At 42.5% G+C, this 21,952-nt stretch overlaps 1 protein-coding gene across 4 annotated transcripts in view; it reads left to right on the top strand.

The window, feature by feature from the left end:
• The first annotated feature begins 600 nt into the window (after positions 1-600).
• The window catches only part of SFXN3 (sideroflexin 3), a 32,198-nt gene continuing 10,846 nt past the window's right edge, over positions 601-21,952 (top strand). For 2 of the 4 annotated variants that reach the window (XM_075612452.1, XM_075612454.1), the window contains exons 1-8: positions 601-870; positions 9,939-10,105; positions 10,675-10,845; positions 12,026-12,124; positions 13,639-13,714; positions 15,794-15,879; positions 18,082-18,209; positions 21,692-21,741. In XM_075612452.1, the coding sequence (XP_075468567.1) occupies positions 9,942-10,105; positions 10,675-10,845; positions 12,026-12,124; positions 13,639-13,714; positions 15,794-15,879; positions 18,082-18,209; positions 21,692-21,741 (774 nt within the window). In that variant the 5' untranslated portion in view covers positions 601-870; positions 9,939-9,941. Of the gene's footprint in view, positions 871-9,491; positions 9,511-9,938; positions 10,106-10,674; positions 10,846-12,025; positions 12,125-13,638; positions 13,715-15,793; positions 15,880-18,081; positions 18,210-21,691; positions 21,742-21,952 lie in introns of those variants that run through there. The other 2 variants (XM_075612450.1, XM_075612451.1) reach the window with 2 other exon arrangements.

The raw sequence follows: 21,952 nt of genomic DNA, 5'->3' as shown, positions 1-21,952 counted from the left end.
TTTGTTGCAAATAAAAATATCACTTGTGAACAGATGTGCATGTCTCAGAGAGGTGTACATCCCTGCTTTTCACCATTATCTCTTAGTCTCTTATCTGCAGTGTTTTCACTGCAACCAGGGATTCTGGGTAATGACATGCAAATGAGCACACCACGTCACCTTTAGCTGATAATCAATTTTAACATGGGATCCCTAAAAATGCATGCCTGCTGTATTACACAGCTTTTCAGCACAGCTGCGGTTAAAGAAGTGTAAAGCCAGTAAACCTACTCACAGACAGCTATTTCAACCTTTTGGGTTTCATCAATGTGAATGAGATCAGTTGTGAAGGCTTTGCAATGTGAAACTGGGATAGGTTTCAATCACACATTATATAAGTTATGGTGGGTACAAAAAGTGACAAAACCCCTCCACTGTACAAATAAAAATACCACTTGTGAGCACATTCATATGCCTGCTCTTTGTTGGATTCATCTTGCTCGCTCCTCCGTGGTTTGAATAATTGCAGCGAGCATATTCGGTCTCTTCACGTGCTGCTGTACGTACTCCCCCTGGCATCAAGTAGAAACCAGCCTCAGCCAGCTCTCCTGCCCAGTCTTAGTTATTCTTAGCCAACCAACCCACATGTTTTACTACTCTTCTCCTCTACACACCCTCCATGATTTCCCACTGACAGCAAACCGGCTTAACCAATGGTGGGCTGCCCTTCTGCTTATCTGGGTTACAGTATTGATGTAGGGGCTGACAAGCCGGCAGGGACGGCCCACAAGTTAGGTTGTCCTCTCTCGTACTGCTCAAGCTGGTGATGTTATTGAGAGGTCATTGTTGTCACTGGATGTGAAATAACATTTGGATTCTGAAGAAGGACGTGTAAGTTTGATCTCTAATTATATATATTTTTAGAAAGCCTTTCCTGTCTGATTTTGGCTAGGTAGACCTATTATACTTGTATGATACCTTTCTTCACCTATTAATTGCTGGAGGGGCGTGCAGTGCAATTTCCTTTAGCACTAAAAGGGTTAATACATAGGTGACATTGAGAGAGAGGTATTAACCGTGCATTCTCTCTGACTGATTGAAGCATGTGGCAGGAAAAGTGCTATTATAACATATTGTTCTAGGTATAGGGAAAACGCCCGTTTATTTCCGATACTTCGTTTCCTCGAGCTGCCTGGGGTGTGATGCTGGTTCCAGGGGCTTCCTATAATGAGGGGATTAGTGACGGAGCTGCTTCAGACCACGAAATCCTGCCTCGCTGGAGTATATTAACCCTGCGTCGGCTGGAACGCAGCCCTTTGACACGCAAAGGAAAAAAAAAATGTCTTAACTTTATCACTTCATAGGAATGTATGTCCTTTTTTGGTAACCCTTTCCCTGCCAGCGGGACCTGTATTGTTAAAAGATTACCAGGTACATGGGCCGGGCATCGTTTTACACGCTGTAAGACTGGACCACAATCCTCAACACACTGAACCCTTAGAATTGCAAAGATAAATTAAATGAACATTTCTTTGCTCCCAGTCATATCTGTTAAAGCAACTGAGCCAGGCGTGGTCTCTCAGCTGAGTCACATTATCTGACTAAAACAAGTGTACTGCTGAAAATGTGGAAGGCAGAATATTACTGGTATGAGCACTGATCCGCAACCTCCCACCGATCAGATCACATTTCAGATACATTTGTCTTATATGAAAACACGATTATGTGTGAAAAAGGTTAACACACATTTATGTATGCCTTTATTTATATAGCGCCATTAATGTACATAGCGCGTCACAGCCGGGATACACGTGACCATCTTATAAATAACAAATACAAATAACGCATGATAGGATAGACATAAAAGTGACATTTAGGAAAAGGAGTCCCTGCTCCGAAGAGCTTACAATCTAATTGGTAAGTAGGAAGAACGTGCAGTACAGAGACGGTAGGAGTCTCTTTTCTTTTGCTGCAAGATGTATTGTAGAAATACATTTTTCATAGGTGCAGTTGGTGCACAATGGTGACTGGTATTGTGTATGCACAAAGCATTCGTTTAGTAGCTACAAAAATGTGGCTTCCCGCGTGTTTTTCATTATTATGGGACGCGCGCCATATGTACTGCACATGCGTAGTATACATGCATACACATACAGCATGTATTCTCCGTATTGTTTCTCATTCTATACATTTAACCAAATGATTCCACTTTTATTGTATGTGTTACCTGAAGAATAGGGTATTATGGTCCTGAAAGCGTATAATTATCTTGTAACATCAGCCATTAAACAGGAATGCGGTATCATATTTACATTGATTTAAGGCTTTTCCTGAGAAACAGTGATCTGTGGCCTAACATAGTACCACCCCACACACGCTTAAAGGACTGAACTTGGTTTATTCCAATGGTCGTTATGGAAACAGAGCATAACATTGTGATTGGAATGTAACCAGATAGAGCAAATAAATACCAGCAGCGTGACTTTAAAGCTGCAATTCCTCCAAAAGCTTATCCATGCTCCCCCTACGTCTGTGGACCACCCTGTTCCCCAGATATTTGTAGTTTTGTGTCTGTTTTAACACCCCCCAAAAAACCTACAAACACACATGTTTTATCTTAATATATAAAATCGAATGGTTAGTGCTATCTGCGGTTAATCTGATTGGCCAGAGGCTGAGGACCAATCAGATTGGTGGGTCAGACGTCACCCAACTGCCACTCTCTTCCCCCTCGGCGCCACACACACACACACACATACACACACACACACACACACACACACACACACACACACACACACACACACACACACCTCTCTCCCGGCGCTCATCTCTCTCTCTCGGCGCTCATCTCTCCCTCCCTCCCGGCGCTCATCTCTCCCGGCGCTCATCTCTCCCCTCCCGGCACTCATCTATCCCCTCCCGGCGCTCATCTCTCCCCTCCCGGCGCTCATCTCTCCCCTCCCGGCGCTCAGCGCTCATCTCTCCCTCCCGGTGCTCATCTCTCCCTCCCGGCGCTCCGCTCATCTCTCCCTCCCGGCGCTCCGCTCATCTCTCCCTCCCGGCGCTCCGCTCATCTCTCCCTCCCGGCGCTCCGCTCATCTCTCCCTCCCGGCGCTCCGCTCATCTCTCCCTCCCGGCACTCCGCTCATCTCTCCCTCCCGGCGCTCCGCTCATCTCTCCCTCCCGGCGCTCGCTCATCTCTCCCTCCCGGCGCTCCGCTTATCTCTCCCTCCCGGCGCTCATCTCTCCCTCCCGGCGCTCTGCTCATCTCTCCCTCCCTTCCGGCGCTCCGCTCATCTCTCCCTCCCGGCGCTCCACTCACCTCTCCCTCCCGGCACTCCGCTCATCTCCCTCCCCAGCGGGGGAACAGGCAGTGGCCAGGCAGGATGCAGCTGCCTCGCGGCGCCTAAGATGGCGCCCGAAAGGACCCCCTTCCTCCCTCGCGCCGCCTAAGATGGCGGCGCCCGGAAGGACCCCCTTCCTCCCTCGCGGCGCCGAGTGAGAAGATGGCGGCGCCCGGAAGTAGAGGTAGGTGTCGCGTGTGTGTCGCTCTAGGTGACGTGTGTGTGGGACACTGTGTGTGTCACTGTGTGTGTGTGTGTGTGTCGCCCCCCCCCTGCCTTTCACGCCCCCCTGCCTTTCACGCCCCCCCTGCCTTTCACGCCCCCCTCCCTGCCTTTCACGCCCCCCTTCCTGCCTTTCACGCCCCCCTCCCTGCCTTTCACGCCCCCCCTGCCTTTTACGCCCCCCCCTGCCTTTCACGCCCCCCCTGCCTTTCACGCCCCCCCCCTGCCTTTCACGCCCCCCTGCCTTTTACGCCCCCCCCTGCCTTTCACGCCCCCCTCCCTGCCTCCAGGCAACGCCGGGTATATCAGCTAGTTTATTTATAAAAATGTTTTACCAGGAAGTAATTCATTGAGAGTTACCTCTCATTTTCAAGTGTGTCCTGGGCACAGAGTTATAACAATACATGGTTACATTAAAAGAACAGGGTTATACAGTCAATTCACAAACCTTTCATGGACAGATAGAGCTGGAAAATTGGGTACAGGGAATAAAAGGGCTGGTGAGTTTCAGATTGAAATAGAGAAGCTTTAACATCACCAAACATCAGCGAATGGCAGCAAACGGCTCATACCCTTTGGCTGCCCTTCGTCTCTGCCAAAGGCTGTCTGTCTTTGGGGCGACACAGATATACACTGAAGGGGTTCAGATTGAATGCAGCTGCGAATACAAAGTTGTTTGTCCTCTTGGCTCATTAACATTCCAGTGGGTGGGGTTGACGTTCCACATAGTATAAACACATTAAAACCCTTAGCACGCTGGTCCTGTGCAGAGGGGAGCAGCCTGTTGGGTTACCAATAGAAACGTAATCTCTTGATGACGTTACAACTTTTCTATTGGCTAACGAGTCGAGCCCTGAACCGGACGCCATTTTGTGTCCACTGGGCATATATTCTGTCCAGTACTTGAGCGTGGGAACTGGGGAGGGGGGCGGGTCCCTAGACATTGGGGAACCACAGAGCAGCTTTGGGGGATCTCTCCAGTATATGTCAGATTTAAAAAAAAAAAAAAAAAGAGCAGCACAGAATTCTTCTATAAAGAATGTGTACATTTTTAATACTTCTTTTTTTTTAATGCTATAATGTTGAGAAACCGTCAAGATTTCTCATAACATTGTCATCTTTGTTGTTGAACTTTTAGCAGTTTTCCATAACTAAGTCAGCTGTTTTATACACTAAGAAACTAATTAGCATGCTTGATTAAATTCACCAAATGCGTCTGACTGGTTTAGCATAAATTATTAAAGAAAACATACACTGCATTGTACATGTATTGTAGTATGCATTTGTAACACACTTTCCCCCACAATCGCTGATAGGGACCATGTGGAGAAATCTACATATGTTACCAGGTGTATGGTGCGTTACCTGTCAGGCTCACAGGAGGCCTGAACCTCCGCCACTGGGAGCCTGGGGTGTATTCTGGAACGTACTGCTTACAGCACCTCCACCTGTGCAGGGATTCTAGTGTGTAGAATAACCCCTGAGACAGGAACCACATAAAGTAACCACTTACACCCGGTTATGGATAAAACAGTTTACTATATGCAACTTAGTTATAACACATCCCAATATAACATCAACAGCATCACAGTAGTGTCACCCTGTAACCTGGCATCACTGGGCCTCAACCCCACCACCATCCACCCAAGTGTCTCAAAAGTCCCACAACCCCACCCAAGTGTGGGACAGTGCTGCCCACTAAGATGAGGTGTGTTGTTGGTTCACTTGGTGACTTGACGGTACCTGCGCGCAGATGCTGTACTTGGATGATGGATTCGAAAGCGTGATCCACGATGCCTCCGCCTCTGCATGGTGTGGCGTCCTGCCAGACAGTCCCACCAGGAAGGTAGTCCTATCTTGAGCGATGGTCTGCGTCCAGACATGATAATCAGGGCTGCACAGCAAGTGCGGGCAAAAAAAGGCAGTGCACTGCTCACGGTAGCAAAGAGGGGTTTATTGCATTAAAATTCGGACAGCAGGCCCCCAGGGCTATAGCAGGTAACCACCTACGCGTTTCGGGCTCCACGCCCTTTGTCAAGGTGTAAATTTATGTTATTATGTGTTAATTCATTGGGAGTTATCCTGTTGCAGTTATTCAAACGCTTTAAAAGACTGTTTCATTCTAATGCACTGGTGTTCTATACATCTGCACAGCAGGTGAACTGTGTCCCTGAACTTAGCAATAACTAAAGGGGCAGGGTCCCTACCTAGGGCCTGTCCCTGTTGCAACCACAATCTGGGTTATGGCTTGGGGCCTAGGGGGGGGTAACCTGGCCTAGTGCAGGGGCTACTGCTCCCAGCACACACCCTTCCCTAACCTGCTCCCAGCTCTGACTTTAGCATGGTGTAATGCACAACAATGTATATCTCTCTCTGCAGGGAAGTCTCTAAACCTATTGTCTAACTGGTGTCAGGTGGTTTAGCAGCCCCAGTGGCTGCTGGGTGTTGTAGTCCTTTGCAGAGCTCTTTTACATTGGGGCCGCATGCGCGATCGCAACTGCGCATGCGCAAGTCTGTAATGGCCGCCGCAGGCTCTGTCTGCGCATGCACCGACTGGGTATGTCCCTGCTACGGAGCGCCACCTCTGCCTATCTGCAATCTCGTTAATGGCCGCCGCAACGCTGCTTTAAAGATAGTGGCACCTGGCGGCAGATGCCGCCAGGAGCCCCCGGCGATGCGCTCGCCCCTGCAGTTCCCCGGCACAGTTCAGGGGTCCCCCTGCTAAGCGGAGGTAAGGGGGGCCCAGGGGGAACCCTGCTACATATTGTACATGTATTGCAGTATTCATTGTACATGTATTGCAGTATGCATTGTACATGAACTGTACATGTATTGCAGTATGCATTGTACATGCATTGTACATGTATTGCAGTATGCATTGTACATGTACTGTACATGTATTGCAGTATGCATTGTACATGTACTGTACATGTATTGCAGTATGCATTGTACATGCATTGTACATGTATTGCAGTATGCATTGTACATGTACTGTACATGTATTGCAGTATGCATTGTACATGTACTGTACATGTATTGCAGTATGCATTGTACATGTATTGTACATGTATTGCAGTATGCATTGTACATGTATTGCAGTATTCATTGTACATGTATTGCAGTATGCATTGTACATGTACTGTACATGTATTGCAGTATGCATTGTACATGTATTGTACATGTATTGCAGTATGCATTGTACATGCATTGTACATGTATTGTACATGTATTGCAGTATGTATTGTACATGTATTGTACATGTATTGCAGTATGCATTGTACATGTATTGTACATGTATTGCAGTATGCATTGTACATGTATTGTACATGTATTGCAGAATGCATTGTACATGTATTGCAGTATGCATTGTACATGTATTGCAGTATGCATTGTACATGCATTGTACATGTATTGCAGTATGCATTGTACATGTATTGTACTGTACATGTATTGCAGTATGCATTGTACATGTATTGTACTGTACATGTATTGCAGTGTGCATTGTACATGCATTGTACATGTATTGCAGTATGCATTGTACATGTATTGCAGTATACATTGTACATGCATTGTACATGTATTGCAGTATGCATTGTACATGTATTGTACATGTATTGCAGTATGCATTGTACATGCATAGTACATGTATTGCAGTATGCATTGTACATGTATTGTACATGTATTGCAGTATGCATTGTACATGTATTGTACATGTATTGCAGTATGCATTGTACATGCATTGTACATGTATTGCAGTATGCATTGTACATGCATTGTACATGTATTGCAGTATGCATTGTACATGTATTGTACATGTATTGCAGTATGCATTGTACATGTATTGTACATGTATTGCAGTATGCATTGTACATGTATTGTACATGTATTGCAGTATGCATTGTACATGTATTGCAGTATGCATTGTACATGTATTGTACATGTATTGTACATGTATTGCAGTATGCATTGTACATGCATTGTACATGTATTGCAGTATGCATTGTACATGTATTGTACATGTATTGCAGTATGCATTGTACATGTATTGCAGTATGCATTGTACATGCATTGTACATGTATTGCAGTATGCATTGTACATGCATTGTACTGTACATGTATTGCAGTATGCATTGTACATGTATTGCAGTATGCATTGTACATGCATTGTACATGTATTGCAGTATGCATTGTACATGTATTGTACATGTATTGCAGTATGCATTGTACATGCATTGTACATGTATTGCAGTATGCATTGTACATGCATTGTACATGTATTGCAGTATGCATTGTACATGTATTGTACATGTATTGCAGTATGCATTATACATGCATTGTACATGTATTGCAGTATGCATTGTACATGCATTGTACATGTATTGCAGTATGCATTGTACATGCATTGTACATGTATTGCAGTATGCATTGTACATGCATTGTACATGTATTGCAGTATGCATTGTACATGCATTGTACATGTATTGCAGTATGCATTGTACATGTATTGCAGTATGCATTGTACATGCATTGTACATGTATTGCAGTATGCATTGTACATGCATTGTACATGTATTGCAGTATGCATTGTACATGCATTGTACATGTATTGCAGTATGCATTGTACATGCATTGTACATGTATTGCAGTATGCATTGTACATGCATTGTACATGTATTGCAGTATGCATTGTACATGCATTGTACATGTATTGCAGTATGCATTGTACATGTATTGCAGTATGCATTGTACATGCATTGTACATGTATTGCAGTATGCATTGTACATGTATTGCAGTATGCATTGTACATGTATTGCAGTATGCATTGTACATGTATTGCAGTATGCATTGTACATGTATTGTACATGTATTGCAGTATGCATTGTACATGCATTGTACATGTATTGCAGTATGCATTGTACATGCATTGTACATGTATTGCAGTATGCATTGTACATGCATTGTACATGCATTGTACATGTATTGCAGTATGCATTGTACATGTATTGTACATGTATTGTACATGTATTGCAGTATGCATTGTACATGCATTGTACATGTATTGCAGTATGCATTGTACATGCATTGTACATGTATTGCAGTATGCATTGTACATGCATTGTACATGTATTGCAGTATGCATTGTACATGTATTGTACATGTATTGCAGTATGCATTGTACATGCATTGTACATGTATTGCAGTATGCATTGTACATGTATTGCAGTATGCATTGTACATGCATTGTACTGTACATGTATTGCAGTATGCATTGTACATGTATTGTACATGTATTGCAGTATGCATTGTACATGTATTGTACATGTATTGCAGTATGCATTGTACATGTATTGTACATGTATTGCAGTATGCATTGTACATGCATTGTACATGTATTGCAGTATGCATTGTACATGTATTGTACATGTATTGCAGTATGCATTGTACATGCATTGTACATGTATTGCAGTATGCATTGTACATGCATTGTACATGTATTGCAGTATGCATTGTACATGCATTGTACATGTATTGCAGTATGCATTGTACATGCATTGTACATGTATTGCAGTATGCATTGTACATGCATTGTACATGTATTGCAGTATGCATTGTACATGTATTGCAGTATGCATTGTGCACATGTTTTGCTAAAGTAAAAAGAGGGGTTAGTGAGAATTCTGTAATATGAACGGTTAAACCATTCTTATTTTTCAAGGAAACTGACTCACCACATGGAAAGTTTGAGTAAAAGTATCTGGGCAGTGGTTCAACAAGCTGAAATTAAGCATACTTTCGAATTCTGGAAACTTTGATGAAGCTGGCTGCATGTGGGCAGATTGAATAGATTTTGTGTTTGGGAAAGCGAAAGCAGTTAAATGCATAGACCTGGAGAATGTCTTAATGAATAAGGTGCTAGACTCTAAAACAGGAGACTTAAGTTGAACACTCGTCTACCCTTTGGCAAGTTTATTCCTGACTATTTGTCATATACGTATATACATATATATGATTCTAACCCTTTGCGTTGTAGTCAATTATACTTATAATGTGCTAGTTTTTATGATTATGTATGTACTCTCTGCTATATACAGTATGTAGAAGTTTGGATCTAAGACTCGTGGAATTTGAGTAGGATATGGTTAGTGAGACTCCAGGTTGATAATTTGGTGTAACCGTAATATCACTGCTCCTCCAGAGGAATATACATCTATAAACTTTAGATATACCGTTCATATCTGTAATTTGCTACAGAAAACATACCTGCCAACAAACGCTAGGTCGACAATGTCTACAATGTTAGCTGGCAGTACTTAGAAATGTACAATATCTGATGCTGTGGTTATAATATGTTATACTTCATCTGTAAAGTGTACTCCTTTTCATTCTAGATTATGCCTGAGGAACTTTCTTTCAACATAAACATCAAAGAACCACGATGGGATCAGAGCACCTTTCAGGGACGAGCCCAGCATTTCTTCATGGTGACAGATCCACGGAATATCTTACTTGGACCTAAAACCCTGGAGGAAGCAAAGAACATTGTACAGAATTACAGGTCTACTTCTAGGCATTTAAATCCTTTGAGTGTCTTGTGATGTCCACTGAACGTCACAAAGGTTGTCGCTCCGGTGACATTTCCTAAATACCACACATTTTTTTACTAATTTGTAGGGGATATTGGGACAGTGGTTGGTGGATTGGGCCATGTGATTACTACACCAGCAATTAAACAGCCCTAAAGCTGGAATATCTGTAGAAAATAGTTGGCACTGACTTTCTAGCACAATAATGGTTAACTATCAATTCCATTAAAATTCTAGAGAGAACAGTTTTCTTTTGTATGGTAACTTTATCTAGATGTGTACAGTACAATAAATTATTCCACCAACATAGCAAGAACTACTAGCAGTATTCATATATATTGTGTATGTTTAATTTGTGCATCAAATTGCATACCAACAAAAGAAAAGAACATTCGTGAGATGAATTTTACTCAAATTCTGCTTTGTACGCTGTTGTACCCCACCGTATGCAGCTGGATAACAACAATGTTTTGTGCAGTAGAGTTATTACATTATTTTTTAATATGTCTATTAGAAACTAATTTATTCCCATTTTTTACAGAATGGGAATACCAACACCAGGGCTAACGGAAGACCAATTATGGCGAGCAAAATACATCTACGATTCTGCTTTCCATCCAGATACCGGAGAGAAGATGGTCTTGATAGGGCGCATGTCTGCGCAGGTGCCCATGAACATGACTATCACCGGCTGCATGCTGACATTTTATAAGTATGTCTCCATCACACAGAGCATTTCTAAATCCCCAAGGCCAGGGGTGTTCAACTCCAGTCCTCAAAACCTCCCCCACGGGTTTGAATATATCCTTGCTTCAGCACAGGTGACTCAATCATTGGCTCAGTCGACTACGCCACTGATTGAGCCACCTGTGCTGATGCTGGGATAACTTCAAAACTTGACTTGTTGGGGGGGATCTTGAGGACTGGAGTTGAGAACCCCTCCTATAGGCCTTAAATCAGCTATTCCCAGTGTACTCTCTTGAAAAAAGTACAAACAGCACAATTAACATATACAGATGCAGGTATTCTGGTGTGGACCTAGGACCCAGAGCAGTGAACATACTAATAGGTTATTTACATTTTCAGCAGCTTGCCAGAAGAACAGCAGGACAAGGAAAATGGGATACATTTGCACATCTGTACATTACATCAGCTGAAGGAATCAGTGTTGGTCGCTACCCTGTTCGAATCCCAGTATCAACTCCTTGTGACCTTGGGCAAGTCACTATCTTCCTGTGCCTCAGGTCTCAATTAGTTTGTAAATTCTACTGGGCAGCATGCAAAATCCTATGTACAGGGCTGTGTACACTTACAAACCTCCACTGACTACGTGGCTCAGTGAGTGAAGACACTCACTGGCACTGAGTTTGAAGAGGGGAACCTGGTGCAATTCCCGGTGTCGGTTCCTTGTGACCTTGGGCAAGTTACTTACTCTCCCTGTGTGTCAGGCATCAAAACACTGGGCAGGGATCTGTGTCTGAAAAATGTCTCTGTAAAGTGCTACGTAAAACTAGCAGCGATGTACATGCTGCTATTATTATTACAGCAATTCTAAAATGTCATAGCTGAGTTTAGAAGCAGCTTTTAGACAATTAAATTAAGAGCTGTTTTAGAGTAACCCAGGTAAGTACTGTACAGTTAAATTACCTATTTTGTTTTGAAAATCATGTCCCCACTACCTGACAGTTTAAATAAATACCTTGCGACTGATCTGAGTGCTGGCATTATTAACCTCTCTAGCACTGGAAACACAAATATATCACTGTCCATAAATAATTCTTCATATCCACAATACAATAATGTATTAGTAATTAAAAAAAAAAAACATTTTCAAAATGTTCCTTTCCTGTGGTTTCCCAATTTGATGACAAGTTTGTGTCTCCTTCTTGCAGAACAACGCCAGCTGTTGTATTTTGGCAGTGGGTGAATCAATCCTTCAATGCCATTGTGAATTACACTAACAGGAGTGGGGATGCGCCCATCACAACAAGGTGTGTATATCCACCAGATGTACATTTCCTAACCTTGCGTTCTGTTAGCACTGGCAATGCAATATATGCTTCTAAATAAATAGTGCAATGTTCTGGAAGTCTCACGATCCAGCAGATTCAATGTATCTTGTGCCACATTTTAGAGACCAACTCTGGATGTCTTCATTGATGAAATTATAGTGTATAGAGCTTTTGAAAACCCGCAGGTTTCTTCTTCCAGTGAATCTTCTAAACAAGTCAATCCTGTGTTCTTAGTTGCCACCCAACTCGTATTGAAAATGAAAACAATAAGATGAATTTACCAAGCAGCATAGAGTGCTAATATAGTGCAATCTGTGTCCTGTCTGTAGCCCAATGGTCCTAGAAATGAAAAAGTTGCCACAATATCATCATCGTAATTCAGCCAAGAGAATAAAGTCACTATGAAGCCGCTTTAAGTAGATGGAATCTAGATGACTATCCTAAAAGCAATGTACCCTGATAATAGTACAATATTCAGTCATATACTGTATTAGCTAAGTTCCCATTCAGTTTTACACTAAGGGAAATATACCAGCAGTTTACACAGACATTGAAAGGCTTCTGCAAATCTGATGTTATTCTGCAGCTGGAAAAAAAAGTCAAACATAGAACATCCGGCGTTTTGAACATCATGCATAGGTAATAACAAACATGGTGATTATTACTGCTATTAATATTTTAAGAGGATATGTTACAGCAGGGGTGCTCAAATCCAGTTCTTAAGCCCCCCAACAGGTCAGGTGTTCACTATATCCCAGCTTCAGCACATGTAACTAAATCAGTCCCTGCTTCAGCACAGGTGGATGAGGATGATCGGGATGATATGATATGATGATCAGATGATGATGATGATGATGAGGATGATATGATGATCAGATGATGATGATGATGATGATGATGATGACCGGATGATGATGATGAGCATGATGATATGATGATGAGGATGATATGATGATGAGGATGATATGATGATCTGATGATGATATGATCGGATGATGATATGATATGATGATCTGATGATATGATCGGATGATGATGATCGGATGATGATATGATGATATGATGATATGATGATCGGATGATGGCGATGATATGATGATCAGATGATGAGGATCGGATGAGGATGATAATATGATTGGATGATGATGAGGATGATCATCGGTTGGCACAACAGGTGCAGTTATGGTCAGATTTAAGATTTTACAACACGGTAACATGAAAGTCATGGTGGGCAGGATTGCATAGCAGCTAATGTTAATTCATGTGATATATGTGGCATTCCTTGCTGCCTGAACATGAATGTTCATGATTGCACATGCAACAGGATTTTTGCTTCCTCACTCTCCACAAATAGAATGTCTCCTACTCACTCCCCTCTTCCCCTTCTTCTGCTGGGATTATGATAACTAGCCTTGCACCCCTTTGATCTTATATCTCATTCCTCTTCTCAGGCATTTTCTATAATACCTTATTTTTTATTAATGATCTTGCAGCCAACTGGGGACAGCATATGTCAGCGCCACCACAGGTGCTGTTGTTACAGCTCTGGGACTCAAAACACTCACCCAGGTAAATAGTAATGTAAAATAAACAAAAATGTTTTAAAGCTGCAGACCAAGCAATATCCTACATGTGTTTTCTTTAATAAATCCGTTCTGTACTATGGGAAAATACTGAACAACTCTAAATTACATTTTTTTAATGTATTATAATGTAACAAGCATTTTTTGTTTCTATAGCAACAATTTACAGTCACATCCCCCTCCTCTTCTGAAACAGGCTCTGGCACACCCCTTTTTTTGAGCCCGGCCCTCTCTCTAGCAGTGCACCAATTGTATCTAGTGACTGCCTGGTCACATGATCTTCCCCACAGAACTTTGCATCTTTGGTTCTCTTCTGCTGCACTGACAGCCATTTAGCGAACACCTGAGCCGAATGTTCGCCGATTGATCACAGGAGAACGGATCAATCGGCAACTTAACTAATTACTTATCATTGTGTGGATTGTATTGATGCACATATTAAGGGGGGGAGGGGAGGACGGACACAGCTTGGACTGCTGCTTTAATTTGTGATACTTGGGTGGCTGGTAATGTTACCAATGAATACATTTCCCATTCTTCCAGAAGGACTCTTTCCACAGTAGTACAATACAGTAAACGAACAGGAGGAGTGTAGTGGCTAGAGTCAATTTTCTCTAACCCTTGACTGTTGGCAGCAGACTCATGAAGTGCCAGCATTGGTCAGCGCACCCGGGGACTGGATCCACAGAGCTCCGTTAAATCAGGGCAAATAACGCGACGTTACCTAAATAGGTAACATACGTTATTTTACCGGTGTTTAGCAGCTATCCACAAATCAAATATATGCAAAAAGAATGGCTTTAGTGATCTCATTAGCATAGGCTTAACGCCATGTGAAGTTAGCACTGCCAATAACATGGCGTTATGCCTGTGTTACCCAATGATGGCATTACTTCCATGCAGACCCTGAATAGTTATTTAATTAAAATAAAAAAAGAGAAGACAGGAGAGGAAAGGAACCCTGTAACTAACAATACGATAGTTAAATGATACCTAACTGTGGTCTTACACTTATCCAGACCCTGTAACAGACCTACTTCTGTGTCTGGATGTGAGTAACACCAAGTTTAGCAATGGCCGCACTAACGTCTTGTCCAATCCCTGCATATCTATAACGGAGCTCAGTGCATATACAATGTTAGAGGAAGCGCCTCCTTGCATATCATTAGCACTAGCGTCCATCCGTTCTAGTAATACAAAGGCTCGTAATGGCAGAAAACCGCACATCCCACACACCAAAATAATGGGCGGCGCTCCCACACTAATCACATAAATTAAATAAGAGTGGATAGAAAAAAATATATATATATAGGTGATAGATTCTAGTTGTGAAAATTGCTCAAAACCTCTGGTGAGGACTTGTTTCCAAAAGTCCTGCTTTTAAATCATTACTCCTCCACTTTGGAGGAGAAAACAGCAAAAACGCATCGTTAGTGAGCTTTGAAGATCCCTGTCAGCACTTAACACTGAAGTTAACATGTCGTTCAGTCACTAACAGAGCTCTGTGAATCTACCTGTACGGCCTGTTAGTGTGGTTCTATTTGTCTTCCATCTTATACGGCTCACTGAGATATATATTCTTTACACGTGAGGAATTGCAAAAAAATGTAATTACCTTGTTTCCTAGATTTATTAAAACACTTCCCCCAGATATCTTGCAAAGTATTATTTTAGCGGTGAGAAAATGGAGATAATGGGATTTACAGTGTAGTCTGGGCTTCGGAAATGATCTTCAACCCTAATCTCCAAATCTGTATTGTATTGTATTAGATTAAGAGTGTCCAACTCCAGTCCTCAAGAGCTACCAACAGATCAGGTTTTCAGGATATCCCTGCTTCAGCACAGGTGGCTCAATCAGATATTGAGCCACCTGTGCTGAAGCAAGGACTGATTGAGCCATCTGTGCTGAAGAAGGGACTAATTGAGCCACCTGCGCCAAAGCTGGGATACCATTAAAACCTGACCTGTTGGTAGCTCTTGAGGACGGGATTTGGCCGCCCCTGCATTAGATTGTCATTCCTATCTCTTTCCTGCTATTTCATGACTTTGCTTTGCATCTTTCCAGCGTCTCCCCTCCCTCATTGGGCGATTTGTGCCCTTTGCTGCAGTAGCTGCTGCCAATTGCATCAACATCCCCTTAATGAGACAGAGGTAAGTGTGTGACTATACTGTAAAAACTGCCATACATGTTAATGGCTTTCATTTGATATTAATACAGTATACCGTTTCAAAAACACTAAAGACCTGGAAATCATATTCTAGCATTGATGTTAATTCCTAAAACAAGTATATATTGAAGGAGCAATACAAGCCACCCCCTTTCCCCCCCCAATTTTTTAATACAGAATTGAAGCAGAGGGTCTGCAGGGCTGAACCCCATTCATATCAGCTCCGGAGACCCCCTGCTTCCAGAGATACTTGCCTCCCGATATCACTCTGCAGTTTTCTGCAGTTTAAAGCCTTCCTGTCACATGGGCCAATAGGAAGCCGCACTGGATGACGTCACAACTTCCTATCGGTCCACAGGACACGGGAGCTTTGAAAAGCAGCCATATAGTGAAGCCTGGAGTGTCTACCAGCACCCATTACGAAGGTAAGTATCTCCGGAAGCAGGGCCCCCCCGGAGCTGAAATGAATGGGGTTCAGCTCCAGAGCCCCCCTGCTTCAATCCTATATAAAGAAGAAAAAAATACAAAATACAACACAGCTTGCATTGCCTCTAAAGCATAAATCAATGCTGCTCGAATTTAGGGGGGTATATTTTATTACCTTAGTAGCTCCAGAGCATCCCGCTGAGATCCACCGCAGTGCTCCTCTTTCCAGGTACTCACCAGCTGCTAAATTAACCCCTAAAGCTACCAGAGAGAAATACTTGTCTGGGAGGAGAATATGGCCGCCGGGTTGTCCTTGGCAAAAAAATCTTCAAAAATTGAGTTTGTTTTTCAAGAAACTACAAAAAGTTTAAAAGCTATTCTACCTGGAACTGCGGGACTCCTGGAGCTAGGTAGCAACTGAGATCAAACATTTACTTTTTACCAGAGGATAGTGGAGAATGTATGTAAGGCAACGAGTCATGCTGGAATAGTGTGCTGTCTTGCGCTCTGGGATGTGCGTTCAATACCTTGTCAGGCTGTGTGTGGATCGGGGGGAGAGACACAGACAGTCCCTGGAGGTGGTAGCACTGCGGCTATGTTCAATATAGGGACTGAAGCGGGAGACTGTCTATGTAAGCAGTTGAGTCGATGGGACAAACGGTGGGGAGCAGGAAGTACAGTAAGTAAAATCCTCTTATCTCCTATGTACGCACTCGCATCCACCTGAGGTCCCACTGCTGGCAGCACTGATCCTCACCGACCTCCGTAGTCTCAGGAAATCCTCCCCCTCCCCTCTCCTCCGGGTGCCGCCGTCATGGAGTAGATATCGGTGGGAAGATGTAAGGAAAAACGGGGCACTCACTTGAAATCCACAATCAATTGAAAACAGAAAAATAGGTAGCCAGGTACACTGAAGCTCGACAGAAAATGCTTTATTGGAACATTGGTAGGTGTTCCAAAAGGAAAAAAACTCCCACGCGTTTCACCTTGAGAAAGCGCAAAACTTGCGTGAAACGCGTGCGATGTTTTTTCCTCTAGTTCCATAATGTCTTTTCTAAGAAGTGGTGCCCAAAATGGTACTCCATATTCAAGGTGTGGTCTTACTAATGCTTTATAAAATAATTATGTTTACTTCCCTTCCATCCATTGCCCATTTAATGCAAGATAAGATCTTGTTTGCCTTTGCAGCTACTGCATGGCATTGGGCACTATTGCTAAGCCTGCTGTCTACAAGCATTTCTAAATCCTTCTCCATCAAGGGTTCCCCCAATTTATCACCATTTAATTTGTAAGTCGCCTGTTTATTCTTGCTTCCCAAATGCATAACCTTACATCCATGCTGACTATTACTAATAAATGTCGTTTATACAGAAATTAATAGGAAGTCAGCAGAGTATTCAGGAGGTCGGAAGCAGATACACTCCCAGAAGAGCAGGAGATGATTCAGTAGCAGCATTTGAATGGACTGTAAGGGAGAGATGTGTGAGGCAGAGGCCAGATAAAAGAATGTTACAGTAATCAATCCGGGAGAGAACAAGGGCAGGCCTTAGTGTTTTAGTGGTAGTGGGACATAGGAAGGGGAGCATGTTAGCAATGTTGCAAAGGAAATATGTTTTGTATTTCCTATTATGATGTACTTAAATAATTAGGGGGATAGAGTTTGTTAATCAATGGAAATAAGCTTATTTGCTTTCAGCTGGATTTGGGTCTTTGAGAAATGTGCGGCTCACTTTTGCGCCCTCCTTTGTTCCTTGATTAGAGAATTGAAGCATGGGATCCCCATCACAGATGAAAATGGAAATAGGCTGGGAGAGTCCACTAAAGCTGCTCAGCAAGCCATAGCTCAAGTGGTGGTATCTCGGATTGGCATGGCGGCACCTGCGATGGGTGAGTATAATGGGAGAACTTTATCATTTATCTTTAGCATTCATGAGCATTGTAAGTAGGTTCAGTAAGACTTTGCAGTGTATTAAATCTGGACCGTGGTCAGTTATCTTTTAAGAGTTTTGTATATGTGTGTGTGTGTGTGTGTGTGTGTGTGTGTGTGTGTGTATATATATATATATATACACATGTAGAGGTATCAGTACCGTGTTAGCCGAGCTTCAATAATCAAAAAATAAATAGACGATACCGTTCTGTGGCTAACGAAATGCTTTTATTTGTGCGAGCTTTCGAGATACACTGATCTCTTCTTCCGGCGATGTTACAATGAATGAAGCAAGCAAAAGGTATACTTAAAAACAGTGTCTCTTGGAATGTTATCTGTGCTTGTCCTTCCCCCGGTGTGTGGATGTGATTTATGGCTAGAGGTGTTAAATTGTTCCTGAAAGCAAGTGATGTAAGAGTGTGTGTGTGTATATCTGTGTGAATATAAATGAATGGAGAGCCCACAGTGTATACAGTGCCAATAGGGACCACATAGTATCCACACACACTTTTAGTTATGCTACTAAGTGGTCCCTATTGGCACCGTATACACTGTGGGCTCTCCATTCATTTATATTCACACAGATATACACACACACTCTCTTACATCACTTGCTTTCAGGAACAATTTAACACCTCTAGCCATAAATCTCAACCACACCGGGGGAAGGACTAGCACAGATAACATTCCAATAGACACTGTTTTTAAGTATACCCTTTGCTTGCTTCATTCATTGTAACATCGCCGGAAGAAGAGATCAGTGTATATATATATATATATATAGATATATATATATATAGATATATATATATATATATATATATATCTATATATATATATATCTATCTCAAATGTAAATATACTGTATGCTCATCTGCATGTCTTAGGCAGGTCTGCAACCCTGCCTTTCACCATTATCACCCAGCACATAGCACTTCCACTGCAGCAAGGGATTCTGGGAAATGACATGCAAATGAGCACACACTGCCACTTTTTGCTTCAAAAACCATTTTATACATGGTACCCTATAGGCTTAAGCTTGCTGCATGGTCACATATATATATACTGTATATTATATGTAACACAAATCACTGCAAAATGCTCCAAGAACTTGATTGGCTATCCCATGAGTCCAGGTGCAAAAAGACAGTTTTTCCTGTCTTGCCTTCAAATACTTTTTGGGTAAGATACCCGCCTATCTGAACAAGCTCCTCACCCCTACCACACGTAGCACTTATCACCTAAGATCTGACTCCAAAATTCTGTTCACAGCCCCAAGGTTCAATAAAGAATCTGGTTGCTCCTCCTTCCGTTACCGTGCACCTCACGACTGGAACAACCTTCCAGAGACTCGCAAAACTGCCTCTAGCTTAAGTTATTTGAAGACTCCAGCTGTCCATGAAATGTCTGTAAATATAATGTATGACTGTTCATTTAATGTAATTAGAGATGGGCGGACCAGTCCAAATCCGTTTCTCGATACTTCCAGAGTTTTCTATGCAAAATCCGCTCTGCGGTGTAAGATCCGCCGACAGATTGTTACAGTTTCAATCCGCACGGATTAATCCAAAACCGCCATTGGATACAACCCGCTTCGAATTGTAACAATTCATCCGCGGATTCCGCAATCCGCTAACGCATTTTAAGAATCCGTCAGCGGATTGTGTATTGTCAATAATAACAAAATATCCACAAAAGGCAAATCGCCATGTTTGAGATCTGCGGATCAAAGGGACCGGCCAATCCGTGGCGGATCCAAATCCGATAAAAAAAATTGCCCTTCTCTAAATGTAACCATGTATCTGTCATTATAACTCTGTGCCCAGGACATACCTGAAAACGATAGGTAACTCTCAATGTATTACTTCCTGGTAAACTTATTATAAATAAATATCTAGGCTACTTAAAAGCTTTAGTGCAATACATTTTTTTTATCAGTTCTCTTTGCGGGTCATGTGGTTCAAACATTTTAGTAACTGTCAATATGAATGAATATTTAAATATCCCAATATTTTCATGCCTTCGCAAATCATAGCATTACTATGGGAAGTGAAGAGGTTAATTTTCCTATCCACCAAAGCACTCATACTGCTACATGTCCCATACAGCACGTACGGAACTGTAAAGTTCACGCCTGTTGTTTACGAGGCATTTGTGAAGATTCCTCCTTTCTGCTGAGAAAAAGCATGAATATTTGGAAGGTCACTTGCCCTAATCACATTTTAGAGTTGATTGCTTGACATTTAACAGGCTAAGCCATAATCATTGTTCAAAGAACCTACTCTAGCCAACATTTGGCATGCTGCGTGCTGATTGATATTTTTCTTTAAAAAAAAATATGGTATTATTAAGTAAAAATATTGATTTTCTGAAAATGTTTGGGAAATCCCGTGCTGAAATTAGTTCAACCTCACACATTCAATTTAGGAATTTCTCAGAACTTTTGAGACTCAGGCCGAGCTTATAGTGCCGGTGATGCGACCGGTGACGCGACCGGTGACGTCACCCGTCGCCGCTAACGAAAGTTGTAATTCGCTTTCCGGCGACGTCGCGGGTGACCAGGTCTTTGATTGGTTCAGAGGCTGTCACATGTGGCGACAGCCTCTGAAAAATCAAATTTGACCGACTTTAAAAATTTGCGCCGCCAGGGTCGCTCCCGTCGCATCGCGCCCGTCGCATCGCGCTTACTCTGAAATCTGTATCTGTTATTATTTCTTAGGTGTAGCATTTCAGATTGTTTTTTGATTCCCCCATAAGCAGCTTAAAATGTACAGTCCTATGGCGAAATATGCAAAGGATTTTCACCCACATATGTAGTTGTTTTGCATCTGCCTATATTTTCAACCCCCAATAACAATGCTCGTATGTATTCAATACCACTCATACCTGTAGTATAATGGGATCACCTCTGTAGGTGGACAAATTGAGTACTTTGTTTAGACCAGGGGTAGCCAACACCAGAACTACCAACAGGTCATGTTATCAGGATATCCCTGCTTCAGCTCAGGTGGCTCAATCAGTGGCTCATTCAAAGGCTTAGCCACTGATTGAGCCACCTGAGCTGAAGCAGGGATATCCTGAAAACATGACCTGTTGGCGGCCCGTGAATACTGGAGTTGGCTACCCCTGGTGTAGACAATATATGAGGTGAGTAAGAAGAGGTAAACGCATTTTATAGATGGTGGGTCTTCAATTTTCTTTGGATAGCACTAACGGAGGTCAAAGGTTCAGCAATCAATAAATACCACTGGCCTTTTCCACCCACAGTTCACAGTTGATGCTCCTTTGTAATTATGATTGTAACGGAGCTCCTAATATCTACATATGAAGTCTCAAACACTGGATATGTCTCTAAATTCTTTAGTGTTTAGTGAAAAGAAAACAAAATGTCTCATGGGTGGAGATAGAAAATAATAGCAACTCTAATGTTTATCCCTAGCAATTCCTCCGGTGATAATGAATGTGTTGGAGAAGAGAGCCTTCTTAAAGGTAAGAACATTGCATCCAAACTACAACATTGCATCCAAGCTGTGAATGTGTACATTTACAGTGCACTAAGTTCTATGACATTGATAATAGTAACCAGGGCCACCAAAAGCTTTCCCGGGTGCCCAGGACTAGGGTTTCCTCTGGGGCCCCTGTGTTGGTGGCCTTGTGAGCCACCGTCCCCTTTCTCTTACACACCTCCACGCTCTCCCCT

This window comes from Ascaphus truei, chromosome 8 (genome assembly GCF_040206685.1).
Source record: "Ascaphus truei isolate aAscTru1 chromosome 8, aAscTru1.hap1, whole genome shotgun sequence".
Lineage (NCBI taxonomy): Eukaryota > Metazoa > Chordata > Amphibia > Anura > Ascaphidae > Ascaphus > Ascaphus truei.
This window is presented reverse-complemented; position numbering and strand designations above follow the sequence as displayed.